General features: G+C 40.2%; 1 protein-coding gene across 1 annotated transcript in view; it reads right to left on the reverse strand.

Annotated features, from left to right (window-relative positions):
• The window catches only part of slc23a4 (solute carrier family 23 member 4), a 144,402-nt gene that overhangs the window by 50,655 nt on the left and 74,234 nt on the right, over positions 1–19,513 (reverse strand). Inside the window, exon 4 of the mRNA XM_028791533.2 lies at positions 17,570–17,729. Within this exon, the coding sequence (XP_028647366.1) occupies positions 17,570–17,729 (160 nt within the window). The remainder of the gene's footprint in view (positions 1–17,569; positions 17,730–19,513) is intronic.

Here is a 19,513-nt window from a genome sequence, read left to right on the forward strand (position 1 = left end):
TAGAGATGAACCAGCTGTGTGTGTGTCATTCATAGGGCACTGTTGAGTTTCTGTGTGTATGTGTGTGTTAATCTTAAGGTGTAACAGTAGACCAACCCGGTAATGAATCTGATGAGTACACTTACCCCTAGGTAAAGGGTAAGTAGAGAGAAATACCACAATAATACACACAGCACTTATATTCCTTAGTTCATTGACCACATCTCTTAAAGCATCCACTATTGCATTTTGTGACTGCAGAATAGCGTCTGTCAGCACAAAGCCAGATGATCGCCCAGTGGTTTTTGAGGAAGAGGTTTGTGCATAGCAAGGACCTGAAGATGTGCTGGGCATAGCAGCACCACCACCACCTGGTGGTCATCTTTTGCAGTATTGTCTGAAACAAAATAAACAGACAGTGGGCTGTGACTTGCCTTCTTACAGTGACTTTGATATCTGACCACTTCTTTCTTATTTCGGGCACTATGTGACTTTCTGAACTTGAACTTTCAAGTGTCTCCGCCACACTGTACTACTCCTTCAATTTCTTATTGTTGCTTTTACCACTGCTAAAGCCAGCAAACAGTATATTTTCTTTAGCTTCCACTTCGCATTCGCTAAAATTCCTCTTTTTTTCCACATGCGTTTGCCGTTGTCTTTTAATGAAACTTTGAATGGAAGGGGCTATTTGTATTCATTTACATATTCAAATATGCAAAATTTAGACAGCAGTCGGGGTGGGGCTCTATGCACGTGCATATGCATTAAAATTCACGTAGTTTGGGATTTATAAAGGGAAAGTGCATGAATCTTTGCTTATTCAGTTTTATGCATCTGATTTTTTTTTTTTGTGTATACGCACATTTCCAATTTTCAATGACATTTCCATTCTCTGTTTGTCATGTTTTATTGTGAATTCTACACATGGCATTATATATGAGGCTCCAAATATGGAACCATCTGAGTTTCTCTTCACTTGATGTGTTTGGTTGGCATTGTTTTTTAGTGAGTGCCACTATTTTGCATATATGTTGCAAGTCAGCACAATCCTGGAAGTCGTGCTAGGTGACATCTTTGGTGTACTTAAACTGACACTACATGTTTATCAGAACCCAAATTTGTGGATATGTTCTTAAAGCCTTTTTGTAATTGCATTGTGCAATAGAACAGCAATTAGATTTATTGACTATGGGTCACTAGGTAATTTTGACTTCAGATTTTGTTTTATTTGTTTTGACTTTGACAGTGTATTATCATTTGTTCTTCTTTCTATGATTCCCCACTTATTTTTGACTTACAACTTATCTCCTTGTCCACTCTGTTCAAATAATATGTTTCAATATTGAACACTGTCAATATGGTAATAAAATGTGTTTACATGTGAAATTTCAGAATATGTAAACATGATTACAGTTAGTTAGGCAGTCTCCCAAATTCTCAAAAAGATACATACATTAATTTGTGTACTGGAAGCACTGACAAAAAAAATTAAAGGAAAAATCCCTGGAAATAACTAGTCCAGGAATGATTGTTGCCAGCATGGAAGTGTATTGGCTTTTGTCTAGTCTCCTGAATCATGTTATCAGGCCTCCACAGGGATGCCTAAAATTGCTAGTGAGTTTTTTGGGGATGGTTGCATTGGGGTTTAAAGTAATGTTTTTCACATTGTTTATAAATAAGACTCATAATATTTAATTTGTGTGATGTGTTACTACTACAATAGGATGATTTAGATAAGATGGTTGACAGACCCCTGAGGAGAACCCAAGGAGAACCCAAGATAGAAAAATAGAAGTAGCTGAGATGAGGATGTTGAGATGTGTGGACTTACAAAAATCAAAAATTTAAAATTAATGAACATAGCAAGAGTTGTGGAAATCTTGAAGAAACTCCAAGAGAAAAAGCTGCAATGGCGTGTCTAGAAGTAGAAGAAGATACAGTTTTTAACTGAACAGGATAGATTCAATTACAATGCAAATGTGGATCTTACAGGCTAAAGAAAATGATTTTAACGTGGCTGGGATGAAAAAATGTTTTCCTTGGAGAAAGTAGTTTGTGGGCTGATGGGATATATGCAGATTGACTGATGAATATGCTGATCAGACATATGCAAATCTAAAAAAGCACCCTCAAGCATCCACTTACATAATGCTATGGTTAATTCATTGGTTGAGCTTTAAGTTTAAGATAAAATTGTGCGTATAGGCTACTAAGAAGATATAGAATAAGGAATTAAGATCATTTCAGTTAGTATAACATTGTAATAGCTACATAGTAATGTTTGATATGAATAACATGACCATTGATAAGTTATGGGTTTTTCAAGTTTTAATCAGCTTGCAACAATTGCTTTGTTTCTGTAAATCTTACATCATCAGACACCAAGGCACTATACATAAAAAAGAGAAAGTGTGAAAACTTTGGTTCTTGTGATATGAAACTTGCTTAGTGATTCTTCAGGTTGTTTCTTCTTCTGAAAATTGCCACCTGTAAAGGCTCATTTACTGTTCTATTTCTTGTCACCTGCAACACTCACTGATGTCTGTTGAACTGCGTATGTGTTGTACATGCAATTTTTTTCAGAAATGCTACAAAGTCTGCACATGTGAATTGACATCCAGTGTCTGACACAATGGTACATGGATTTCCCAATCTGCTAAAGACTGACGGGAGGAAATCTATAACATTTTGAATAGTGATATAAAGCAGTGAAGGCAACTTCTGACCATTTGCTATGATAATCCATGAGGGTTAGGGCATAGCGACAATTTCAGACAGCTGTTTCAAATGGTCCCATTATATCTATGGCCAACTTTTACTAGGGTTTGAATGGAAATGGCACAGGTTTTAAAGGTGCAGCAGAGGATTGGCTGTCTAGTTAGAACATTGGCACAGTTGACAATTTTGAGCTGACACCATATCATTTATACCTGGCCACCAGTATAGCTCACACAGGCGCTGTTTGGTTCTCACAGTGCCTTGGTGACCTTCATGAGCAAGTGCTATCAAGGTGTAGTGCAGAGAAGTAGGAATAATGAGACAAGTACTATAGAATACAAATTTATCTTGTGCGATGAATTCATGTTGTGATTGGAAATATGGATGCAAAACTGTGTCAACTGCATTAAGAGAAGAAGGCCAACAATGGGTCATCTGATTTTACAGAGCAGACAACGCACTACAGAGACAGAGGCAGAGGCAAACTCCCCAGGTGACAGGGCAGTTAAAGCAAAAGATAACTCAGATTCAGATTCAGAAATGTCTTCAGCAGCAGTAGGTAAGGGCAAGCAGGAGATACAATAGGCAATGTAATTCTGTGACCCAGGATGATTAGCAACAGTATAGTTAATAATAATTCTTTGCATTTATATAACACTTTTCTCACTACTCAAAGGTTAAGGGCCTTGCTCAAGGGCCCAACAGAGCAGAATCCCTTTTGGGATTTTATGGGATTCGAACCAGCAACCTTCTGATTGCTAGTGCAGATGCCTAGCCTCAGAGCCACCACTCCACCTAAAAACGCAGCAGTCATACTGCCCAACATGCAATACATATGCCTGCATAAGCAGACCCTTTTGAGGACAATAGAGTGGTCAACATTTGATGATCAGTGTGGAGAGTAAATTTACAACCCACAAGAACTGTATTTTCTTCATTTTTCAACATCCCACACACATCCATGGAGCTCTTTTTCGACTGTAGAATATTTATTTTCAGCAGCACTAAGAGTCCTAGACATGAAGGCAACAGTCCGTTCTGTGTGGTCAGGATGGACTTGAGCAAGGACAGTATTGAGTCCATAATCAGACGTGTCGGTAGGAACTACAATAGGTAAATCAGGGTCAAATAAAACCAAGGCTAGACTGTCAATCAGTGTCTGTTTCATTGACATAAAGCTGTACAGAGCTTCCTCAGATCAGGAGAATTCCATATCTTGGCGGTGGCAGGCATGTAGGGGTTCTACAATGGTGTCAACATTTTATATTCTAATACCAAGATAAACGTCCAAAGAATGCACCCAACTTAAAAACATCAGGTGGATCTGGAAGACACAGAAAACCAACAAGATGCTCTTGATCAGGCTGTTTCCCTGGTGCTCTAACATTATGACCCACAAAATGAAGACTGGCCTGATTGAAATAACTTTTTGAAATGACAATTTAACTGCAATCCTGCATCTTTTATGCATTTATGCTAGAAGTGTCCGATCATGGTGAGCTTGTGTTCATCCCCACAAAATTATATCATTTAAGTAGTTAGCAACCCCTGCAAGATCATAGCGAGCATCTTTTGAAAAGCAGATGGACCTGAACAACCCTTTATGAGTAATAAAGGCAGTCAGATCAAGGCTGTCTTCATGAAATTAAAACACTGCACTTTCACAATCAATAGTAGACAACACTAAAGCTCCTCTCAGCAATGATAGAATTTCTTCAATGTGAGGAAGAGGAAAGCGGTCTGAAATGATACTTTTATTAAGCTCTCACAAGTAAACGCACATGCAAATACCACCAGTCCTCGTTTGGACCACCACAATGGGCGAGACCCAAGGAGAGGTATAAACGCTTTCAATAATCCCTGCTTGAAGAAGGCGATTTAGCTCTGCACTAACGTCATGCTGAACTGACATAGGTAAATTACGTAATTTTTGTCATGCTGAAGTAACACAGTCTAATAGTTTATTTTTGTGTATGAAGCCTTTTGCACAACCTAGGGTATGAAGAGGTAAAGGAGCTATAGAAAGGTTCATCACAGGAGTTTGTGGTAGCACATGGTAAGACAGTACTGCTGTTAAAGCACAAATGTAGACCCTTTAATAAATCCATGCCCAATCCAGACTCCACTATGAACACTGATGTAGAGCATTAAACATCATCTTTGGACACAGTAACAGGTAAGCAGCCAAGCACAGGGAATGGAGAATGTGAATAAGTTACTAACTTAACAGAAGGTGGCAGTAAACATTCTCCTTGAAAGTTTGCATCGTATATACATTTAGGCGAAATGGATATTGTCCTCCCTGCGTGGAGTTTGCATGTTCTCCCCGTGTCTGAATGGGTTTCCTCCAGGTACGCCAGTTTCCTCCCACAGTCCAAAGACATGCAGGTTAGGTGCATTGGCGATCCTAAATTGTCCCTAGTGTGTGCTTGGTATATGGGTGTGTGTGTGTGCCCTGCGGTGGGCTGGCACCCTGCCTGGGGTTTGTTTCCTGCATTGCGCCCTGTGTTGGCTGGGATTGGCTCCAGCAGACCCCCGTGACCCTGTAGTTAGGATATAGCGGGTTGGATAATGAATGGATGGATGGATGGATACTGATGATACAGAAGTCACAGTTAGATCCACAAGTGCAGTAGCAGTTGAAGTTTTCATTGTGACACTGCAATGGATTTTCTCAGATGCTGAATGGTCATTTAAGTAAAGAAGTTCAGGTAAGGCAACTTCCTGCACAGGGCATTTTTGCAAACAACTGTAAACCCATGCAAAATGGCCAGTCTTTTGGCAGTTTTTACATTTAGCAGAAGCAGCGGGACAGTTTTTATCATTCACAAGATGCTTAACAGATTCACAGTGATAACAAGCTGGAACAGAGGCAGCTGGAGGCACAGCAGTGATGGTAACCACGGGCAAAGTTAGTATGTAAAGTTTGTACTGGAACTGGTCTATCTCACAAAATAAACTTTGTCTGCTCACCAGGCAAAAAAAGTCTACTTCTTTACATAAGAGCTCATCAAGTTAAGAGAATATCATGTCCAATGAAGACAAATAGAACCACCTGCAAGCCAGCTCATTTGTACTATTGACCACGTGCTTTTATAGATCAGACATCTATAAAATCAGGCACATACAGAGACCTCAAAAGTGGCAGTTACATAAGTGAAGTTAACAGGACACATAGGGGTCAGGAAAGCATTCATAATGAAGTTAAATAATTTATTCCAGGTTTGCCAATACAGTTCTACAGCACAGGAGTACACATAAAGTGGATTCAGAAAGTATTCAGACCCCATCACTTTTTGCACATTTTATTGTATTATAGATTTCTTTGTAAATGGATACATTTGCCATTTATGTCCCTCAGTCTACATTCAATAACCAATAACATGCTTTAGAAGGGTTTGCAAATGCCTTTGTAAATTAATATATTCTGATTAATTTTGGCATTCACTAATTTATGTGGCACTGACGTTATAATTTTTGAATATTAATTTTTAGCATTGATTTTAAGCAGTATTTATTTTTTAGTTACTGAACAGAACTTACTGGTAAATAAATGTAGTACTTGCACATGGAAGGGATAAATAAGGTAGTCTAAGATAATTATATCATTCTTTATAAATGCTATGGTGAAATATCTTCTGTGATGTGAAAGAGTGGGTGGTTAGAGGAGAATGTCCAGGAGTGAATGAGGTAGCACATCTCTTAAAACATGTGGCACAAACGGTCTTTGATACAGAAGGGTCTGGGATTTACATTGTAGTAGATGGAATTCTGATGTTTATTGCACTTATCATTTTGCATACCATATATGATACTATACTGGAATCTTGTTTACTCTGTTATAAAACTGAATGGTGCAATATAAAATAAAGATTTTCTAACAAGCTTTGCCCACTTCAGAAATACATATATAGTGAGAACAAGTAAACTCCACACAGGAAGTGACAGGCCAGGAGTTGAATACAGAATGCTAGAACTTTGAAACTTATCACTCACTTATCACTGCACCACCATAGGAAATACTCATTCTGCTGGAACTTACATAGCAAGTACTCAATGATTTATTATGTGGATAGTTTTTTTCCTATTATAGCCTTTCTCATCCTCTTTTCACCTGAAAGGGAAAATGTGTTTGAATCTATACATTTCTACAAAAGCAGCATCAAAAGGTAGAGCAGTACTGTACTTATCCTTACAGCGTAAAAGGATGATAACAACAAAATCATAATCTTACCAAAGCAGCTTTATAAACCATAAACACACTAATTTAATGTATATCCTAAAACAAATTGATTAATGTACAAAATGCAATACAATGGAAATATAATAATCATACTTAAACATCCCTAGTGTCCTGTGTACTATGTCCATGCCACTGTATGGAAAAAATGCAACATCACCATCCTCTTAATGGACGTCATCATTGAGATTATCAAAGGAAAAAAACAACACAGAGAACTTTTTAACAAGCTAGGGGCAAACATAGAGGGAGTCATCAATCAGTTAATTTGTGGTAGTAATCAATAGAGAATGATTATTTGCTAAATTTTAATGCCAGTTTTAATATAAGGCCACTTGGGAAACATATATTTTGACATTGAATTAAATCAGTCTTTATAAATGTTTTTAACACCTAGAATTACAGTCATGTTGTTTGTTTAATTTTATTTTGCTTGGTCTGTATCTCCTATACTACTCTAGTTAGAGGAACATCTTGGCAATGATCTTATCAGACCTGCCTCTACTGTAAAAAATCTTGGTGTCATTTTTGATTCCTCCCTCACTTATTCCGCCCACATAAATCACATTAAGAAACTTTCTTACTTTCACCTCCGTAACATATCCCGTGTTCGCTCCTTCCTCTCCTTCTCTAATGCTGAGAAACTTGTCCATGCTTTTATCACATCCCGCATCGATTATTGTAATTCCCTACTGGCAGGTGCCCCTTCTAATCTTATATCACAGCTCCAGCTTATTCAAAACTCAGCTGCAAGAGTCCTTACCCGAACCAGCAGCAGCGAGCACATCACACCCATCCTGCTCCGTCTTCACTGGCTCCCTGTGTCCTACAGAATCGAATATAAAATCCTACTAATAACCTACAAAGCTTTAAATAACCTCGCACCAAACTACATCAGTGACCTTCTCCATCACTATGTGCCTGCCCGCCCACTAAGGTCCTCTGATTCTGGTAATCTTGTTGTGCCCCTCACTAATCTACACTCCATGGGTGACAGGGCCTTCAGCTGTATAGCACCCAGACTCTGGAATGACCTACCAAAATTAATCAGGTCAGCTGACTCCATGAATTCTTTTAAAAAACAACTCAAAACTCATCTGTTCAGGAAGGCTTTTAGCTCTACTTGACTTTATTACCTTTCTCTCAGTTTACTTCTCTGTCAAGATGCTAATGTAACCTGTGTGTGTGTGTGCTAGACCATCAATTATGTTGTCTGTTTTTTTTTCAGAATTTACTGTCTTAATCTTCTTTATTTATTTATCTGGTTTGTACAATGCTATATACTGTATATTCTGCCATTCTTTATTATATTCTGTAAGTGCCTTGAGAATGGGAAAGGCGCTATATAAATAAAATGTATTTTTATTATTATTATTAACATTGTTATCATTATTATTATTGTTGCTGTTGTATTTGTTTTAGTTGTTTACTGAAAGGGCATTTACGACTGAAGCCAGGAAGCACTTGGTTACGTAGTACATTGTGGGAATCTGGAACAAACTGCGGAGTTAAGTAATTGAAGCAGAAACCTTGACAACCTTTAAGAAGATTTGGTTGAAATATGGGCACTAGATAGCTATTAGCTAAACAAACATGCTTGTTGGACTGAATAGTCTCCTCTTATTTGTCAAATATGTTCAAGCAAAAAAGAATTTATATTGATCATTACTACAAATAGCACAAATATTCCCTAAGAATTAAAAGTAAAAAAAAAAGAAAAAGAAAACTAAATTAGCCTACAATGCTTTTCAGCATGTTTATAATCTCTGTTCTGTTACATCTGAAAACTAGGCTACTCAAATGTTTCAGATGTTTTTTTACAGTCCTCTACTGCTGAATCTTTTCTACACCTTTGACCAGTTTTTGAACTAAAGCAATGAGTGTTGTAAATGGTAGTCTGCTGAATTACATTATTTACAGCATTTATAGTCTATGACTTTTCCCCTTCCTTTGGAAAAGTGAGGTCTGCAGTTGATTGGCACCTTATTGAGCTGGGGAGACTAGGAAGAAGTTGCACAAAAATGTTGCATAAGAACGTTTCCACATTCAAATCGCGACATATAAAACCTAAACTTGGCGTAAAGCCACGCACATTTCCACACCCTGGCGTACGCAAGTTCTGCGCTCAATTTTGCAGACTGGCGGCACCCAGCGTCAAAGCAGTGCTACTGTTCCTGTGTGGTTACCTTTTCTTTTTTAGATCGACATCTCTGACACGGCTTTATAAATATACTGAAATTAACCGCATATTGTTTATTAGTTTAATGCATCTGATTGTAATTAACCTGTGACAATATAATGGTCCACAGAATGGTCAAAATATTCCAAATACAATAGCTGCTTTAGCGTTGTTACTCTCACTGCACCTTCTTCTTCTTCTTCTTTCAGCTGCTCCAGTTAGGGTTTGCCACAGCGGATCATCTTTTTCCATATTACTCTCACTGCACCACTCGGAGTATTTATATCACTGTATCTGAGTGGGAAATCACAGCTGTACAGCAGCTGATCAGAAAGAGAATTATCACTATACAGCATCTAGCACACGCTACCTCAGCCATGCTGTCTATTGAACTGTTCTCATACAGCAAACGCTTCACAGCCTTTCCTGTACTGACCTCGTGGTTCAGAAACAGTTTCATCCCAAGAACTATAAACGCACTCAATCAGTCCATCAAGTGCACCTTGTAGAACTGTTTGTACCTATAAGTACAATTACCTCACTGTAAACTTGTGATACAGTTATAATTTTGCACAACCTGAACCACTTTATAAAGCGCATATTTACATATGATGACAATATTATTTTTAAGATGAAATGCAGCAAAATATGTTTATTATATTATACAGATAAAACTTTAACTTCATTTAAATAATCTATATTTTGTTAATAATTAAACATGTGAGGACATGGTGCCGCAGCGCTAGCGAGGCGCTGGCTCTCCATTAACGGATTGTTCCTGCCTCGCGCTGTATTCTTGCTGGTGCTGGAAGGATAGATAGATAGAATAATTAAAAACGTACTACGAAAATATTTCAATGTTCCTTAAAAGTTTTGAAGAATCGGCATTCTAAGCTTACAGATGACTTAACGTCTATTACAGAGCTGATTGTGTGCCGATTGGGTATTTGGAGAAAAGTAAGGACAGGAATTAGGGGTCAGTTTGTTTGAAAGAGACAGTACTGCTACAATAAAGTATTTAATTGAAGGTCGCACATGGCGCAGCAAGCATCTTGCGTGAGACATGAACAATCACTGCATCACCGTGTTCCCATGTTTAATAACATGCTTTAACTCCTATCATCATGAAAATGATATCATGTATACATCTCAGTATTTTAATTATTCAGAGAGCTGTAATATTACGAATGTAATGGATTCTGTGTCCTGTCGGATGAAGAGAAAGCCCGGAAGCATGTAGTGATTCACACACACAGAGCACAAAGAAGATCAAATACAAAACATAGCATTTAACATGCTACTTTAGTTACGATGGAATTTAAGAAACTAAACATTAAACGATTTTAAGATGAAGTTTATGATGTTCTAATTTAATGACAAAATAAACTACGTGATTAAAGTGGAAATTTAGAGATTAAAGTTGACATTTCGTGCTTTTTTCCCCACTGTGTGCCTATTTTTTTTCTCTGTACCTTAAAAAGATGGTGGGCTACGACTCGCCTTTTCACAGCATATTTTGATATGTGACAACTTCTTTTTAATTTCGGGCAGTGTGCGACTTTGTGAACTTGAGCTTTCGAGTTTCTCAGGCACTCTATGTCACTTGATCAACTTCCTTTTGTTGTTTATACCACTGTTTAAACCAACAAATAGTATTTTTTTTCCTTGCCTCCACTTGGTATTCGCTGAAATCCTTATATTTTCCCTCGTGCTTTTGCCATTGTCTTTTCACAGAAGGCTGATCTTAAGGTCTACTTATATTTATTTGCATATTCAAAGAGGCATAATTCTGGGAGGAGTTGGGGCGGAACAGCAGGCGCATGTACGTGCGTTACTTTTCACGCTGACCAGGATTTACGTAGCGGAAGAACGTGGAAGTTGGTATTCGCACAGATTTATGCATCTGGATATTTCTCTGTGTAAGCACATTTCCGCTTTTGTGCTTACGTCATGTTATAGTGCGAATTCTACGCATGGCGTTATGCATGAGGCTCCAGGTTTTTCAATGTTTTACAGATTATTAATTTATGGATGAAGCACATCACTATTTATTTGGACATTGTTTTGATTGTTTTTAATAAAAACACTGAACACTTTTGCACCTTCCCCTTGCTTCATGTGGTGTCCTCATCTGTACAGTTCATCTCAGTCATGACTATCAACGATGTTGGGTTGAAGAGGCTCCACAAATGAGGAGATGGAGCATGGAGCCAGACCCGCACGTCACACTCCCATGTTTACGAGAAGTTATTGCCTATAGTCAATGCAATAATGAGTAAAGTAAACAGGTGCATGTGCTCCCATCCAAAGTTTGCTTTCTCTCTCTCTCTAGAAGTGTTTATCTTTACTCAGCCCCTCCAAAGGTGCTTTTTCACTGAGAAAAGATAAGAGATGACCTTAGCACTTCCAGCAGATGAGTCAGCCTCCCTTTCTATCCTTTTTAACTGATTTCACCAACAACAAAATAACGCAGACAACTTCAAGCTACTTTTATTGTCATATTGCAAATGAGAGATAAGCAGTGGAAAAAAATAATCAGGTTCTTAAAGAACTTGTAATGAAGGGATCATCAAATAGCTGTCCACAGGTTATGTCCAGACCACATGCAAGCTTTCTTTAGCCCCATGACTTCCTCTAAAACATTTTTAAGTTACTGTGTTTTAAACTGATATAGAATGTATAAAAGTCAGGCATCTACATCTATGGTGTTATCAGTGTTCCCAGAAGGAGATGTTTCATCTCGCAGGGCACTCTGGATATCATCGAGAGGAATTGCAGCGTATGGCCTGATGGGAACTGAGAAGGATGGCTGCGAGGGCTCTGAGGGCAGATAAGGAGGCATTTGTTAGAAGAATCTGTGAGCAAGTGACACACCATCTATGGTCTAGTGACACACATCCTGCTTACAGAGGAATTGAAGCATTATTCGAATCCGAATCTGTTCCTCGGAGAGTCGCAGTCAGAGCAGCTGATGGAACGGTGTTTACAGATGACACTGGAATTGTGACCCGCTGGGCTGACTACTTTGAGCAGCTTTTTAAAGCTGATCCTCCAGCTAGGACGTTTGATATCAATGGGTCCATGGTTCTTGAGGCTGATCCTCCAATTAGCTGTGACCCACCCAATCTCACTGAGATTGCACAGGTGGTGAACCAGCTAAGGGTAGGGAGGGCTGTAGGGATCTATGATATCTGGAGTGAACTTCTCCAGGCTGGTGGTAAGGCTGTCCTTCTGGCACTTCAAGCAATCTTTGCTTCCATGTGGGAGACTAGCGTCATCCCAACTGACTGGAAAATGGGACTTGTCATCCCTATCTGGAAAGGGAAGGGTGATCGCCTGGATTGCGACAACTACAGGGGGATAACACTGCTTTCAGTACAGGGTAAGGTCCTTGCTAGGGTCATCCTCAACAGGATCCTTGATCACTTGCTCACCTACCAACGACCAGAACAGTCTGGTTTTAACACCTAAGAAGTCTACCATCGACCGCATCCTGGCACTGAGAGTTCTCATGGAGCGCAAACATGAATATTGGCAGAGTTTCTTTACAGTCTTTGTCAGTTTTCGTAAAGCGTTCGACTCCGCTGATCCAGCTGCCCTGTGGGACATTCTGAGACTTTGCGGGATCCCCTCAAAGTTGCTGAATATCATGTCTGACCTGTACACAGGTACTGTGAGTGCTGTGCAGAGTGGAGGCAAAACCTCTGCATTTTTCCCAGTTGATTATGGGATTTGTCAGGGGTGTGTTCTTGCTCCTTCTCTGTTCAGTGCTTGCATGGACTGGTTCCAGGGCAGGGTTGTGGGGTCCAGCGGCTGTGGAACACCTGTTGGCGAAGAAAAATTCACTGATCTTGACTTTGCTGACAATGCTGTGATCTTGGTGAAATCAGTGGAGCCTCTGATCGGGGCTCTCGAGAGACTGATCAAGGAATCTGAGTTTCTGAGCTTGCGAGTGTCCTGGATAAACACCAAGATCCAGGCCTTTAATGACCTCTTTGGCACAGCAGTGTGTCTATCTGTGGAGAGGGTGTCTACCTTATTGAAAAGTTTACTTACCTCGGCAGTGATATTCATGTCTCTGGTGACTCTTCCTATGAAGCCAGTAGACGGATTGGGAAAGCATGGGGGGTCATGAGGTTGCTGAAAATGGGATGTGTGACGCTTCCGATATCTATTCAAAAGGATGAAGGTCCAAGTCTTTAGAGTCCTGATGACCTGAGACAGAGAGTGGACTCCTTTGGTACTGTGTCTCTTCAGAGAATCCTTGGGTACCGCTGGTTTGACTTTGTGTCGAATGAGTAGTTGTTCATGAAGTCCTGAATGAGGCACATTACCTGCATTGTGAGGAGCGTCAGTTACGGCACTACAGTCAAATGGCGCCATTCCCAGAGGTTGGCTTGCAAGATCCTCATTGCTGAGGACCCGAGTGGCTGGGCAAGGCCAAGAGGACACCCACGTAACACGTGGCTGAGGCAGATAGTGGGTCATTTCTGGAGAGTGGGACTGGACCATGTTCTGCCTGGGGGGTTGCCAACCAGGATCCCGAGCTGTACCAGTGCATGCTCCTCAACCTGACCTGACCTGACCTACAAAACAGTCAGCATTGTCAGTCAATTTATTAATAGCTAGGGATATATGATCACAACCATGCCCCACAAGACTTTGGCTGTTAACTGTCAAGACATGAACACAATGTGCAGAAGCTGCAGCACATAGGTGCCTTTTTCACAAATGTAATCAGGTTTTTTTTTTCACAAAATCCATCAGGTTTTCACTAGTAAGTTCCAATAAAATGGCTATAATACACTTTTTTAATAGCTTTGCATCAGTGAAGGATTTATTGTGCTGGTCTGTGTAGTTTGCAACTCATTGATGTTGCATTAGTGAACAGTTGAGTGCTTTCTGGCTATTGTCATAGTTTGCTCAAGGTCTCAGTTTTCCAGCACTGGACCTTAGACTGTGGTGATTCATTGAAGGTGCCATATCTCTGAAGATAATGGTGTCTTAAATTGAACTCTTTTAATGCCATTACAAAGTGTTTTGGTCCATTCATCATTGAAATGTTAGTCCTTTGTATCGGTTGTCCTCCTAAGACAGAGATGATTATGCTAGATAACTCCATTTTTAACAGTACCAAAAATTACATACCTCAATTTTGCATGGATATGACTCTGACATGGTTTAACATGTGTGTGATGTGAATAACTGGGTGAAAGCGTCCAGAAATGAAAGAGGGAGGGTATCTGTTAAAGCGCATGAAGTGTGTGTGATGCTGGGGCAAGTCACAATGGGACATGGCCCAAACAGTATTTGGTCTGGGCCCAGGTCAAATCTTTTCTGATGACTACTACTACTATAATGGAATTTCTTGGGTAATTCAAAATGTTTTCAAGGAAATGGAAAATACAGTACATATCAATGGAGGACTAAAAACTAAAACAGGAGATGACATTTTTTTAAGATAGATAGATAGATAGATAGATAGATAGATAGATAGATAGATAGATAGATAGATAGATAGATAGATAGATAGATAGATAGATAGATAGATAGATAGATAGATAGATAGATAGATAGATAGATAGATAGATAGGTACTTTATTAATCCCAAGGGGAAATTCACATACTCCAGCAGCAGCATACTGATAAAAAACAATATTAAATTAAAGAGTGATAAAAATGCAGGTAAAACAGACAATAACTTTGTATAATGTTAATGTTTACCCCCCCGGGGGTGGAATTGAAGAGTCACATAGTGTGGGGGAGGAACGATCTCCTCAGTCTGTCAGTGGAGCAGGACAGTGACAGCAGTCTGTTGCTGAAGCTGCTCCTCTGTCTAGAGATGATACTGTTCAGTGGATGCAGTGGATTCTCCATGATTGACAGGAGCCTGCTCAGCGCCCATCGCTCTGCCACGGATGTCAAACTGTTCATCTCCATGCCTACAATAGAGCTTGCCTTCCTTACCAGTTTGTCCAGGCGTGAGGCATCCCTCTTCTTTATGCTGCCTCCCCAGTACACCACCGCGTAGAAGAAGGCACTCGCCACAACTGTCTGATAGAACATCTGCAGCATCTTATTGCAGATGCTGAAGGATGCCAGCCTTCTTAGGATGTATAGTCAGCTATGTCCTCTCTTGCACAGAGCATCAGTATTGGCAGTCCAGTCCAATTTATCATCCAGCTGCACTCCCAGGTATTTATAGGTCTGTACCCTCTGCACACAGTCACCTCTGATGATCACGGGGTCCATGAGGGGCCTGGGCCTCCTAAAATCCACCACTAGCTCCTTGGTTTTGCTGGTGTTCAGTTGTAGGTGGTTTGAGTCGCACCATTTAACAAAGTCCTTGATTAGGTTCCTATACTCCTCTTCCTGCCCACTCCTGATGCAGCCCACAATAGCAATGTCGTTAGTGAACTTTTGCACGTGGCAGGACTCCGAGTTGTATTGGAAGTCCAATGTATATAGGCTGAACAAGACCGGAGAAAGTACAGTCCCCTGCGGCGCTCCTGTGCTATTGACCACAATGTCAGACCTGCAGTTCCCAAGACGCACATACTGAGGTCTGTCTGTAAGACAGTCCACTAATTCAAACTGTCTACAGCAGCGGTGGTGCTGGTGGTGCAGTGGTAGCACTGCTGTCTCGCGGTAAGGAGACCTGGGTTCGCTTCCCAGGTCCTCCCTGCGTGGAGTTTGCATGTTCTCCCTGGGTCTGCGTGGGTTTCCCCTAGTGCTCCTGTTTCCTCCCACAGTCCAAAGACATGCAGGTTAGGTGCATTGGCGATCCTAAATTGTCCCTAGTGTGTGCTTGGTGTGTGGGGGTGGGCTGGCGCCCTGTCCAGGGTTTGTTCCTGCCTTGCACCCTGTGCTGGCTGGGATTGGCTCCAACTGACCCCCGTGACCCTGTTTTAGGATATAGAGGGTTGGAAAATGACTGACTGACTATCTACAGCAGAAAACTGTTCAACACCATCATCCCCTCAAAACTTGTCTTGAAGCTTGATGACCTTGGGTTGGGGACGACCATCTGCAGATGGATTTTCTCTTTCCTGACAAACAGGCCCCAGGTGGTGAGAGTCGGCAAACACACATCCTCATCACTCATTTTAAACACAGGAGCGCCGCAGGGCTGTGTGCTTAGCCCCCTCTTGTATTCCTTGTTCACCCACGACTGTGTTGCAAAACATGGCACAAACACCATCATCAAGTTTGCAGACGACACAACCATCATAGGCCTTATCACTGACAACGATGAGACGGCCTACAGAGAGGAGGTGCTGGCATTGAGTAACTGGTGCCTGGATAACAACTTGTCTCTTAACGTCAGCAAAACCAAGGAGATGATCGTGGACTATCGGAAACAACAAGGCAGAGAACACCAGGCCATCTATATCAGCGGCGTAGAAGTTGAAAGGGTTAACAGCTTCAAGTTCCTCGGAGTAAACATCACCGAGGATCTCTCGTGGACCCTTCACATAGACACTGTGGTTAAGAAAGCTCGCCAGCGGCTGTACTTCCTGAGGAGGCTGAGGAAGTTTGGCATGAATGCCAACATCACCTCAAACTTTTACAGGAGTGTGGTCGAGAGTCTGCTGACAGGCTGCATTACCGTCTGGTATGGGAGCTGCTCTGCCAGCAGCCGGAAATCACTACAGAGAGTGGTGAAGACAGCAGAGCACATCACGGGCAAGAGTCTTCCTGCCATTGAAGACATTTACCTCCATCGGTGCCTGCGTAAGACAAGCAGCATCATAAAGGACCACAGCCATCCAGCACGCCAGCTGTTCTCCTTGTTACCATCTGGCAGACGATACAGGAGTCTGGCTGCTCGGACTACAAGACTTAAGAACAGTTTTTACCACCAGGCCATTCAACTCCTCAACAGCAACACCTGAACACTTACATACACTTACATTACACCTACATTGCAATACTCATACACAAACTGTACCTGCACACACTCTGAATACTGACTGGAACATGCATCTGCACTTTATGGAATATGCATCTGAACTTATAAAACATTATCTGTGCAATAACTGTCATTTGTACTTGCTGCTCATCCAACTCATATTGCTCTATAACTTCTTTTATATGTACACATTTTATTTTATACGGCTTGTCTATTTTTAACTTGTAAATTTTTAATTATTTTTTTAGCTTTATTGGATCTAGGCTGAGTGACTTGTTTTTCTTGTCATACACATTTCATTGTATGTTGACCCTGTGTTAACCTATATATGACAAATAAACCTAAACCTAAACCTAAACCAAGAAAACATCTTTGTGCGCAATAATGTTGCCTTCAAGGTAAAGACTAACTAAAACTGTTGCTTTACGAATTAGTCTTAATATTTCAAAGAACAGAACTTCATTTAGAATGGACAAACTTAATGCTGTATGTACCATTTTATACATATTACACCATTGTAAATGAATGAAAGAAATCTAACCTCCCGTATCCTTGTTTGCCAGATTTCAATATATTCTGGATCACTGGTATTCACAAGACTTGCATTGCTAGTCCAAGCTGGGCATTTCCATTCAGGCATTGAGAGAACAGCAAGTGTGGGTGTTAAAAAGGCAAATGTACCACCCTGGAGAATAGGTAACCTGTAATTAAAAGGAACAGACATTTAGAGCAGCAGACAAAGAATTAAATTATTTTAGTTATTAAGTGTTATATTATTAAGTGCTATGCCTTCTAATACTTTAATAAAGAATTTACAACCCACTCATAACAGATTCATGCCAGACACTTCTGATTTCTTATTTATCATATTTTGATTTTTATAAATAAAATGTACATTCTTTATTTTCACATATTAATTTTGAATCAAAGTCATAATGGACTAGATCAGAATTTTTATTCTTATTTTTATTCTTTTAAATACTTTCAACCCAAGCAAGATACTGAACTTTCTTCATCATTATTCTCAATTTTTCATTGTCATTTTTGGAATCAATTTAAAAATGTCATGTAGTATTACAGACTATAATGAATGTTCTATTACTTGAAATACATTTTGCTTTGAAATAAGCTACTGTACTTAATGCTTGATTTACATGCAAGTAATAATTAATTGTAAGCTGCTCTACATTAGGTTAGGTTAATGATTTGCTTCTTATTTGTAAAATCACTGGCAAGTGCAAATGTAGATCAAATGTTAATAATGTTCTGAAATGGTTTCATAACTATTACAGATAATTAAACTTAATGCATGATTAAGCAGTGTGAAGGACTCTGTAGGGAAACCCTAAAGAAAAAAATCACTTATGGAAATTTTATTTAATTTTATTTTTATGTAAATGTTTAAGTCAAAAATTGGGATTACATAATTTAAATCCCAGTAGCTGTCTTTGCGAAGTATGGATTTTTTTCTTATTTCTGTTTGGGTTCTTTGCTGGGTACCCTAGTCCACCCCAAGCCACCTCCCACCAAGGCATCTTTGTATGTATATATAGTGTATACAGCATAGGGTCCGAGGATTTTATCCCAATACCTAAAGGCAGTCAAGGGCATTGTTTAGCCTGTATAGGTCTGTGCGTTCCTCCATGGATATGCCTCCCCAGATCATCACTGACCCACCACCAAACCAGTCATGCTGAACGATTACAGGCAGCATAATGTTCTCCACAGCTTCTCCAATCCTTTCACATCTGTCACATGTGCTCAGGGTGAACCTGCTGTCATCTATGAAAAGCACAGGGCACCAGTGGTGAACCTGCCAATTCTGGAATTATATGGAAAATTCCAGTTGAGCTCCATGGTGCCAGGCAGTGAGCACAGGGCCCACCAGAAGACATTGGGAACTCAGGCCACCCTCATGAAGTCTGTTTTTGATTGTTTGGTCAGAGACATTCACACCAGTGTCCTGCTGGAGGTCATTTTGTAGGGCTCTGGCAGTGCTCGTCCTGTTCCTCCTTGCCCAAAGGAGCAGATACCGGTCCTGCTGATGGGTTAAGGACCTTCTACAGCCCTGTCCAGCTCTCCTAGTGTAACTGGCTGTCTCCTGGAATCTCCTTCATGCCCTTGAGACTGTGCTGGGAGACACAGTAAACCTTCTGGCAATTGAACGTATTGATGTGCCATCCTGGAGAAGTTAGGTCCAGGTATCGCCTCATGCTACCAGTAGTGACACTGACCATAGCCAAATGCAAAACTAGTGAATAAACAGAAAAAATCAGGAGGGAAAAATGTCAGTGGTCTCCACCTGTTAAACCATTCCAGTTTTGGGGGTCGTCCGCCACACTGTGTCAAAGGTTTTTTTTTTCTTCTTTCATGTTATTTGCATATTGTATATGTTGCTGTGTAGGGGGGTGAATTTATGGATCCGTTCATTGCCATTTATTTTTGTGTAGATTTATAAGATTAATTTAATATAGTTATTTCCACC

Source organism: Erpetoichthys calabaricus, chromosome 1 (genome assembly GCF_900747795.2).
Source record: "Erpetoichthys calabaricus chromosome 1, fErpCal1.3, whole genome shotgun sequence".
Lineage (NCBI taxonomy): Eukaryota > Metazoa > Chordata > Cladistia > Polypteriformes > Polypteridae > Erpetoichthys > Erpetoichthys calabaricus.